At 38.6% G+C, this 11,727-nt stretch overlaps 1 protein-coding gene across 1 annotated transcript; it reads right to left on the reverse strand.

The window, feature by feature from the left end:
- Window positions 1–1,031: 1,031 nt before the first annotated feature.
- On the reverse strand, window positions 1,032–11,366 carry LOC112187975. The gene is made up of 9 exons (XM_024326961.2): window positions 11,179–11,366; window positions 11,063–11,085; window positions 6,232–6,337; window positions 5,414–5,529; window positions 5,162–5,243; window positions 4,871–4,930; window positions 4,681–4,788; window positions 1,511–1,556; window positions 1,032–1,294 (listed from the first exon to the last, which is right to left on the reverse strand). The coding sequence occupies exons 1-9, from the start codon at window positions 11,245–11,247 to the stop codon at window positions 1,047–1,049; spliced, it is 858 nt and encodes a 285-aa protein (XP_024182729.1). The 5' UTR covers window positions 11,248–11,366; the 3' UTR covers window positions 1,032–1,046.
- Window positions 11,367–11,727: the final 361 nt, after the last annotated feature.

Below are 11,727 nucleotides of genomic sequence, written 5' to 3' on the forward strand. Positions count from 1 at the left end.
ATAGTTGCATATAGTTGCATCTCCTTAAAAAAAAAAAATGCAACATATAGTTGCATCAACAACTGGTTGCAATACATTTTCAACACCTGGTGCTTCAACTCCTAGTTGCAATACACAATATCAACACCTAGTTGCATCAACACCTATTAGCAATACATAGTTTCATACATTTTCAACACCTGGTTGCAATACATTTTCAACACCTGGTTGCATCAACTCCTAGTATTCGACACCTGGTTCCATCAACTCCTAGTTGCAATATCAACACCTAGTTGCATCTCAATACATAATTTCATACATTTTCAACACCTGGTTGCATCAACTCCTATTTGCAATATCAACACCTAGTTGCATCTCAATACATAATTTCATACATTTTCAACACCTGGTTGCATCAACTCCTATTTGCAATATCAACACCTAGTTGCATCTCAATACATAATTTCATACATTTTCAACACCTGGTTGCATCAACTCCTATTTGCAATAGTTTCAACACCTAGCTAGGTATGGAACATTTTAATCTCTCTCTCTCTCTCTCTCTCTCTCTCTCTCTATATATATATATATATATATCTGGTCATTGACAACGGTGCTCAGGTCACTGAAATTTGGTAAGGAGAGGAAAGATCAACTTAAACTTGAAAGTATTGATTCTCAGAATTCAATCAGATACAAGGGTCACTGAATGGGGAAATACTACTAACAAGTTATAATCGGGAACTTCGTTTACAGTTCAGAAAAAACCATCGCATTTGAAATCAAGCAAAAAGAAAAGCACTCACATTGCTGCCTAAAATAACTAGTACTTGTGCTAGCATTTGGCTATTCCAAAGTGTACAACATGCCGGTATATATACAAAATTCACTATTAACGATTATATTCATGACAGCAACTATCCAACAATTGAGGACATTCGAGCTTCATTGTCAGTAGAGCAGGAGTGGAATTCTCTTGTTGGATTGTACCACGTATACATGGACCCCAATCAGCTAAGGCACGCAAGGATAACTCCACAACTGTATCTGGTCGGTATATTGAACGATTAACACACCTTTCCTCCTAGGGCATTTTCTACCATTTCATTTTCGGTCAATAGATGCTTCTCTTCCTCGTCAAGTCTTTCCAACCATTTCAGTCCAAGATCACATCCTGCTTTTGCAGCGATCTGAAACCGCTCTCTTGCCATTCCTGCCTGGTCTCTTACAAGGCTTTCTGCATTCTTTCTTGCCTTTCTGGCTAAAGAACCCCTTTTTGAAGTCAAGTTCATCACAGATTCTGGGACTTCAACACCTAAGACATGCAAATATGTTATTAAGACTGAAAGTTCTTGACATGGGAAAACGGAAATATAAGTTCTGGCTGCAACAGACCATTATTTCCATTTGAAGAATCACCCTACATAGAAATGGATCTATGGCAAGAACTTAACATACTGCAGTTATTCATTGGGAACCTTGACGATTATTCTGCAATAACATAAAAGAAGCATGGTGGGGAGGAACAGACCTTGAAGAAGAAGAGACCCATATGCTATAGCGGCACCAGCATGTCCCTGCATATATTAAATTAAAAGAACAGGTCAAAACAGAGCACTAGTTGAAGAAACAATGATATTCTCAGTATAGAGTCTGAGCGGAATCAAACGTAACAAACTTCTAAATATTTATTTTGTAAATAATAACTCTGTCAGACTAATTTTAACGGTGTGCAAACAGTATCTCCCCCAATTTTTGTTTCTTCCCACTTTGGGATAGCATCCAATTCCATTTCTACATAAATTAGAACTCAAGCATGCCATAATTGCTAACAGTATAAAATATAAAATGCCACTTCCTTGATTAGAGGAAGTGAGAGAGTCAGACCAACTTAGCACTCATTTGTAAACACAAGACAGTGCTGCTCAAGCCAAAAATGAAACTTTTTAAGTTGCTCACATAGTCAAATGACAAAATAATCTATCAAGTAACCTAGGCCCATTCAGAGTAGGGGTCGTCAACGGGCCGGGCCGGGCCGGGCCGGGCCTTGCCATATTTTTAAATAATTGCGGGCCGGGCCGGGCCGGGCTTTATTAAAAATCAAAGGATCCAAGCCCGTCCATATAAAGCGGGCCTTGCGGGCTTTTTCGGGCCGGGCCGGGCTTGGCCTTGCGGGCTTTTTTGGGCCGGGCCTTGCGGGCTTTATTTATAAATAAATATTTAAAGACACAAGTTTTTTTTTTAATCAAGCTTTGGAAATTCAATGGATAATGATCAAATACAAGCAAAGATAATAGATCTATATAACTATATTGTACCCAAAAAAATCTATATTTATATATAGATACTAATTTATTGATAAATAAATTTTTAAAGACACTAATTTTTTATAAACCTATATTTATATATCATACACTCCAAAGAGCAACCCCTATCAATTCAAAGAAAATGGAAAAACCGACCGTTGGATGGGTTTATTACAATAAATTATGAGTATGGTAAAAAATTTAGCCAATTTCACCATATTTTAGAATCCGATCGGATTGGTCAACCGTAGTCACTTATATGTTTTATTGTTTGACCGATGGCGTGGCAACCGCGAAACGTGCTTATTTTTTCACATCACGTTTGTATATATTCCATCGATGTATGTGCGTGGACATAAGATAAAAAAAATTAATTTTAATTACAAACACATTGGTGTATACCAATTTTATTCCTTTAGTTGTATGACTTATACATTGCATTTAAATTGTTTAGGTTCATTCTAAAGCAACCATGAAGTAGAAAATGAATTCGGAGAAACCAACCGCTCGATGGAGAGATTGTAATGTTTTATGGTGATTGTAGAAAATCTAGCCAATTTCGTTATTGTTTCGAATTCGATCAACTAGGTCAAACGTAGTTACTCTTATAAACCTATATTTATATATCATACACTCCAAAGAGCAACCCCTATCAATTCAAAGAAAATGAAAAAACCGACCGTTTGATGAGTTTATTACAATAAATTATGAGTGTGGTAAAAAATTTAGCCAATTTTACCATATTTTCGAATCCGATCGGATTGGTCAACCGTAGTCACTTATATGTTTTATTGGTTGACCGATGGCGTGGCAACCGCGAAACGTGCTTATTTTTTCACATCACGTTTGTATATATTCCATCGATGGATGTGCGTGGACATAAGATAAAAAAAATTAATTTTAATTACAAACACATTAGTGTATACCAATTTTATTCCTTTAGTTGTATGACTTATACATTGGATTTAAATTGTTTAGGTTCATTCTAAAGCAACCATGAAGTAGAAAATGAATTCGGAGAAACCAACCGCTCGATGGAGAGATTGTAATGTTTTATGGTGATTGTAGAAAATCTAGCCAATTTCGTTATTGTTTCGAATTCGATCAACTAGGTCAAACTTAGTTACTCTTATAAACCTATATTTATATATCATACACTCCAAAGAGCAACCCCTATCAATTCAAAGAAAATGGAAAAACCGACCGTTGGATGAGTTTATTACAATAAATTATGCGTGTGGTTAAAAATTTAGTCAATTTCACCATAGTTTTGAACCCGATCTAATTGGTCAACCGATTACCGATATGTAGAATATATATATATGCACATATTCTATATAGAATAATAGAAGTATAAAAACTTCCACACACACACACACACACACATATATATATATATATATATATATCTCTATATATATTATTATATTATATATATAAACACACACATATATAAATATATATATATATATAAACACACACACACACACACATATATATATATATATCTCTATATATATATTATATATATAAACAAACACACACACACACACACACATATATATATATATATCTCTATATATATATCCTCTATATAAACACACACACACACACACACACATATATATCTCTATATATATATTATATATAAACACACACACATATATAAATATATATATATACATATATATAAACACACACACATATATAAATATATATATATATATACATATATATAAACACACACACACACACATATATATATATCTCTATATATATATTATATATAAACACACACACATATATAAATATATATATACATATATATAAACACACACACACATATATAAATATATATACATATATATATATATATAAACACACACACACACACACACATATATATATATATAAACACACACAAATATATATATCTATGTGTGTGTGTGTATATATTTATAAACACACACACACATAACTACAAATATATATATATATAATATTTTACGGGCTTTTACGGGCCGGGCCTAGCGGGCTTTTACGGGCCGAGCCTAGCGGGCCTTTAGCGGGCCGGGCCTACGGGCCGGGCCGGGTTTTTGCGGGCTTTAGGCGGGCCGGCCCTCGGCCCACCAAGGCGGGCTTTTGCGGGTTTTTTGACGGGCCGGGCCGGGCTAAAAGCCCTCCGGGCCGGCGGGCCTCCATCGGCCCACTTGATCCGCGGGCTTTTTGATGAGGCCTAATTCAGAGATCACTGGTTTTGCCCAACAAAAATCTATAACTACTAGAAAAGATCAAATTTAATGAAAATCTATAACCACTACAACAGTTCAAATGTAATCAATCTCAACGACAACATGGTCCAAAACTGGGTATGCAGTAACAGGAGCTTTATTACCTTCTCTGATGCCCTATGGAAACACCATAAGGCGGATGCAACATCTTTCTGTACACAGTCTCCGGTCAGATACACAGCACCCAGAAGGTAAAGAGCACCAGGATGCAACTATAAAAATACCAAGCTCTAGTTAGACCTTGAAATAGATAGTGGAAACACTATTATTTGCATCAACATTGTAAAAACCTACCTGGTCAACTGCCTTCTCCAGATAATGGAAAGCTTGTTGATCCGATTGGACATATTCATTCTAAAAAGCACCCAAGCGCAAACGTCATAAAGTAATAGTAAAGAGAAAAGTAAAAGCAGAGGCAAAAAAATACAACAAAACAATGGGAAAAACCCAACTGCAAGGGGAAACTTTATCACATGAGTCATCAGAATTCACACATCGGGAACAAAACCCATAAAAACTAAATATACTGCACATACAAATTGCTTGATAAGAGCAGCAATGATACAATTTTCTTAGAGTTTATACCTCAACTCTAAGACGACAAGCAAGTTCATATTGTGCATCTGCATCACCCATATTTGCCGCTTCAACTAACAAAGCAGCTCCTCTGTTATGAAGAAAACAGCAAAACTATCAATCACATGACATTTTTTACTTGATTATATGCCCCATGATACATCACACAGTAGTAATGTTGGGAATGCAGACCACCATGAGTGAAGTGATACAAAATAATGAAGAAAAGAGTGGATAAATCTTTTTAGGAAGTACACTCACATAGCTTTGCACGCCCCTGGGACATGGTATTTCAAATGCAATCTGGACAACCAATACCTGGCATGGGTATTTGAGTTGTCAGTCTCTAGAGCCAACTCAAAATTATCTTTTGCTGCCTGATGTGATAAAAAGAATCGTGTCAGAACAGAGACTTTTTCTTTCTATTAACAAAACCCTATATTATGATCAGAAGGAAGGAGGGGGTAATGCTCCAGCCTTCCCTATTTGCTTTGAATGATATCCATATCTTGCTTCAAATTTGGAAGCCTAAATCATCAAATTAGCTAATGAGGGCAATTGAAAGCAAATCACGGATTTTATGCCAGTAGCCTTTTATTACAAATATTACTGCTTTCCTGTCCTCCAAAACCAAATGCCAAAACCATCGGAAAGACAGAAACCCAAATTATCAATTTCCGTTTGTTTTCCCACATTTTCTCATAAACAAAAGCATATCTTCAATTCAATAACCCCTGCTCTTGCTCCTTTCATCCTCAACCTTATCAAACCTACACTATCTTCTGGTCCAAGGCTTCGATTTCAACCAAGCTTTAACTTGCGGGTGAGTTCACAATCTACATCTTCATATCACTAATCAAGACACCAACTTTCTATCCCTTTTTCTAGGTTCCCACTAGTTTTCCAATTCTAACTTCATCTCCGGCATTGACAGCAATGTCGAAAAAGTTCAAAAAAAAACCCATCACCAAATTACCCTCCAAACTCCTTAAGACTCCTGGTTTTCACCACCAAAACTCAACCCCACCCAGAAAAATACATACCAAAATGTAATATGAATCCAAAAATTGGGTCTTTACCCTTAATAAAGGAATGAGGCGGCGATCATTGAGCTCGCAGTAATCAATGACTCTATCAACTTCCTTCAGAGCGCTCCACCCTTTGGCTATTAACTCCATTGCCTTCTTGTTGTTGGAGTCGTTGAAGTTTGAGCAGATGGTTGTTAGGGTTACTTTGTCTCAGTCTGTTAGGATTTCCTTGTTGTTTAATAACTCCGAGTTAAGAGGAGAGTGCATTTGTTTCTGTTAGAGTTAGACCTGGTCTTTAGGATCAGGTTATGCTTTGAATTAGTCTGTTTCTGTTAAAATACGTGTGCTTGTGTTTAGCTTTGTTTGTTAGGGTCTGAGGCTATTTAATAGCCGGAGTTATGTTGAATAAAGTATTGAGAGTTGTATTTCAATCCAGTTAGAAGTGTTTTAGTATACAGCTAATTCTAAGTTCTAACAAAGTGGTATCAGAGCCCTTATCGGGGCCTGATTGGGAAGAAAGAGAGAGAGAAAGAAGAAGAGTGAGAGATATGGCTGCAGAAGGGAACTTTGTTCAGCCAGCCATTCCCAAATTTGATGGTCACTATGACCATTGGTCAATGCTGATGGAAAATCTCCTTCGATCGAAGGATTACTGGAGCTTGGTGGAACAAGGTATCACAGTGCTAGAAGAAGGTGTGGAACCAGCTGAAGCTCAACGGAAAACAATGGAGGATCAACGAGTGAAGGACCTCAAAGTTAAAAACTATCTGTTCCAGGCAATTGACCGGACCATTATGGAAACGATACTTAACAAAGACACAGCCAAAGGTATCTGGGACTCCATGAAGCTGAAGTATCAAGGGTCTACAAGGGTCAAAAGAGCACAGCTGCAGGCTTTAAGAAAGGAGTTCGAGGTGCTTCAAATGAAAGAAGGTGAACAAGTGGATGAGTATTTTGCTCGAACACTTACAATTGCGAACAAAATGAAAGCTCATGGGGAAAAGATGGAGCAAGTGGTGATTATAGAGAAGATCCTGAGGTCCATGACAAGCAGATTTGATTATGTAGTATGCTCAGTTGAGGAATCAAATGATCTCGACAGACTGACAATAGATGAGCTTCAGAGTAGTCTTTTGGTGCATGAGCAGAGAATGAAGGGCCATCAGAGAGAAGAACAAGCTTTAAAGATCACCTCCGAGGACAGGTTTGGAGCAAGGGAAAGAGGAAGAGGAACATTCAGAGGAAGGGGTCGAGGTAGAGGCAGACAGAGCTTGAATAAGGCTTTGATTGAATGTTACAAATGTCACAAGTTAGGGCATTTTCAATACGAATGTCCTAGCTGGGAAAGGAAAGCCAATTATGCTGAGTTGGATGAAGAAGATGAGTTGCTCTTGATGGCTTATGTAGAGCTCAACAAGTCAAGCAGGGAAGGTGTTTGGTTTCTTGACTCTGGATGCTCAAATCATATGTCAGGCAACAAGCAGTGGTTCGTTGATTTGGATGAGCAGTTCAGGCACTCCGTGAAGCTAGGGAACAACACAAGGATGCCTGTGATGGGAAGAGGAAATATCAAGCTGGAAGTGGGAGGAGTAATACAGGTAGTAACTGATGTTTTCTACATTCCTGAATTGCAAAATAATTTGCTAAGTATTGGTCAGTTACAAGAGAAGGGGCTAGCCATCTTGATACAAAATGGAGTCTGTAGAATTTATCATCCTAGAAGAGGGCTTATTATGCAAACACAAATGTCTGCAAACCGGATGTTTGTTTTGCTAGCAAATGTGATGTCACAGCCTTCAACATGCTTCAAAGCAACTTCTGAAGATACCACTGATCTGTGGCATCGAAGATTTGGGCACTTGAGCCACAAGAACCTCAGAACCTTGGAGTATAAGAAATTGGTGAAGGGACTGCCCCAACTCAAAGCCACAAGCAAGCTATGTACAAGTTGTATGGTGGGGAAGCAGCACCGAGAAGCTATGTCAAAGAAAAGCAAATGGAGAGCATCAAAGCAGCTTCAGTTGATACATGCTGACATCTGTGGCCCCATAACCCCCACTTCAAACAGTAACAAAAGGTACCTCTTGAGCTTCATTGATGATTTTAGTAGGAAGATTTGGGTATATTTCCTAGCTGAAAAATGTGAAGCTTTTACAACATTCAAAAATTACAAAAATCTTGTGGAAAAGGAGATAGGAATGTCTATATGTGGCTTAAGAACAGATCGAGGAGGAGAATTCACGTCGAAGGAGTTCAATGATTTTTGTAAAGCTAATGGCATAAGACGGCAGCTCACCACAGCTTACGCGCCCCAACAAAATGGGGTTGCAGAACGCAAAAATCGTACCATCATGAATATGGTTCGATGTTTGCTCTCAGAGAAGCAGATGCCAAAGCCTTTCTGGCCAGAAGCAGCTAGATGGACTGTCCATGTACTTAACCGTAGCCCTACCTTGGCAGTGAAGGATAAAACTCCGGAAGAAAGATGGAGTGGAGTTAAACCAAACGTGGAGAATTTCAGAGTGTTTGGTTGCATAGGTCATGTGCATGTGCCGGATGCCAAAAGATTAAAGTTGGATGACAAGAGCTATAAGTGTGTGCTGCTTGGTATGAGTGAGGAGTCTAAGGCTTACAAGCTTTTTAATCCTATAACTAAGAAGGTGGTGATTAGCAGAGATGTGTTGTTTGATGAAAATGAAAGTTGGAACTGGGGGAGGAGTGAAGAAGAAGTCAGACTTGATACACTTGCATGGGGTGATAGTGATGAGGAGTTTAGTGATTCAAGTGATAGTGAAGATGACACAGAAGAAGGTCAACAAAGTGAAGTGCCTGAAATGCCTGGTTCAAGTGATTCTTCTGCAGAAAGTGCACCGAGTTCGCCTGAAGGAAGGAGTAGAAGAATACCTGTGTGGATGCAGGATTATGTGAGTGGGGAAGGCCTATCTGAAGGAGAAGAGGTTCAAAACTTGGCCATGTTCATCTCCTATGAAGATCCAACATGCTATGAGGAGGCTGCAAGGAGTGAGAAGTGGAGAAGTGCAATGGACTTAGAAATTGAAGCAATAGTGAGGAATGAGACTTGGGAGCTGGTAAATCTACCAGTAGGGGCTAAGAAGATAGGAGTAAAGTGGGTGTATAAGACTAAGTTGAATGAGAATGGGGAGATTGATAAATGCAAGGCCAGGTTAGTTGCAAAGGGCTATGCTCAAAAGCATGGGATAGACTACAATGAAGTGTTTGCTCCTGTGGCTAGGTGGGACACCATACGAATGGTGTTGGCCTTGGCAGCTCAAAAGGGATGGACTGTGTTTCAGTTGGATGTTAAAAGTGCATTTCTGCATGGCGAATTGAGTGAAGCAGTGTATATAGAACAACCACAGGGATATGAGAAGGAAGGAGAAGAGCACAAAGTCTACAAACTCAAGAAAGCTTTGTACGGGTTAAAGCAGGCACCTAGGGCTTGGTACAGCAGAATTGAAGGGTACTTTGCAAAGGAAGGATTCGAGAGGTGTAGTCATGAACATACCTTGTTTATCAAAGCAGGAGATGGAGGAAGAATTCTGATTGTAAGTCTTTATGTTGATGATTTGATTTTCACTGGAAATGATGTTTGCATGATTCAGAAGTTTAAGAGTTCCATGAAAGTGGAGTTTGAAATGACAGACCTGGGAGAAATGAAGTATTTCCTAGGAGTTGAGGTTCAACAAAGTTCTAAGGGTATTCACATATGTCAAAAGAAGTATGCTCGGGAAGTTCTTGAAAGGTTTGGGATGGAGAAAAGCAATCCCGTGAAAAATCCAATCATTTCTGGTTCGAAGTTGACGAAAGAAGGGGAAGGAGGCAAGGTTGATGCAACATTATTCAAGCAAATGGTTGGGAGTCTTATGTACTTGACCGCTACCAGGCCTGATCTAATGTATGTTGTATGTCTTATTAGTCGGTTTATGGCTAATCCTACTGAAGCTCATATGCTTGTTGCAAAGAGAGTGCTGAGGTATGTGAAGGGAACAGTTGAGTTAGGGGTGTTTTATAAAAGAGGTGCTACAGATGAGCTGGTGGCTTATACCGACAGTGATTATGCGGGTGATGTAGATGACAGAAAGAGTACTTCAGGGTATGTATTTATGCTGAGTGGAGGAGCAATATCTTGGTCCTCAAAGAAGCAACCAGTGGTGACTCTATCCACAACAGAAGCAGAGTTTGTTGCAGCTGCTGCTTGTGCGTGTCAAAGTGTCTGGATGCAAAGGGTGCTCAACAGGCTCGGTCTTTTTCAGTGTAAGTGTGTTACAATGCTTTGTGACAATAGTTCTACTATTAAGTTATCAAAGAATCCTGTTATGCATGGAAGAAGCAAGCACATCGATGTAAGATTTCATTTTCTACGTGATCTCACAAAGGATGGTGTTGTGGAGTTAAAGCATTGTGGTACCAGTGAACAAGTTGCAGATATCATGACTAAACCATTGAGGCTTGAGAGTTTTGAGAAGCTCCGTGGGCTACTGGGAGTGAAGGCTAAGTTTGATATAAACTGATTGCTTTCAGCAATTTCAGTTTAGGGGAGGATTTGTTGGAGTCGTTGAAGTTTGAGCAGATGGTTGTTAGGGTTACTTTGTCTCAGTCTGTTAGGATTTCCTTGTTGTTTAATAACTCCGAGTTAAGAGGAGAGTGCATTTGTTTCTGTTAGAGTTAGACCTGGTCTTTAGGATCAGGTTATGCTTTGAATTAGTCTGTTTCTGTTAAAATACGTGTGCTTGTGTTTAGCTTTGTTTGTTAGGGTCTGAGGCTATTTAATAGCCGGAGTTATGTTGAATAAAGTATTGAGAGTTGTATTTCAATCCAGTTAGAAGTGTTTTAGTATACAGCTAATTCTAAGTTCTAACACTTGTTCCTATCGTGCATCGCTCTCTGCAAAACCAATCAAACCCAAAATACGTAAAGAAATGGACTGGAGAGCAAGTTTCAGGCAATTGTAAGAACAATAGGCAGGGAAATACTGACCCTTTGAGTGAACTGAGCAAATCCATTGACGGCTCTCCAGCTGAGCTTGTTCAAGAGCTGCCGCTGCATCGTCTGATTTGGTTCTCGACCCGAATCCTAAACGGAGCGGGTTAACCCGTTTAACACAGAATTGGTACGCTGCTCCGTCGCTAAGTTTAAACGTACGTAGCTCCGTCGCCGGTGATATCAGTCTGAGGTTTTGGTAAAGACGAGAAGAGGAGAGCGGGTTTGGTAAAAGAAGCGGGTAGGAAATGAATAAACGGTTTGGCCCATTTTTCTTTTTTCTTTTTTTTGTGGATTCTCGAAAAAGATTTTCGCCAATTAATGTCTTATATAATTTTCAAGAAAGTCATTGCGGTACGAAAGTTGAAAGAGAACGAACCTTCAAGGTTTACAAATATTAGTATACCTTTTCCTTCTACCTTTTCCTTTCTACCTTCCTCACTTAACAAATGACACGTGGATTCCACTACCACTTTAAACTCAATATTTATTACATTAAATAACTAATTCTATTTTTTTCATGTTTGCCCTTCTAATAAATGTCTC

The sequence above is a fragment of the Rosa chinensis genome, chromosome 2 (genome assembly GCF_002994745.2).
Source record: "Rosa chinensis cultivar Old Blush chromosome 2, RchiOBHm-V2, whole genome shotgun sequence".
Classification (NCBI taxonomy): domain Eukaryota; kingdom Viridiplantae; phylum Streptophyta; class Magnoliopsida; order Rosales; family Rosaceae; genus Rosa; species Rosa chinensis.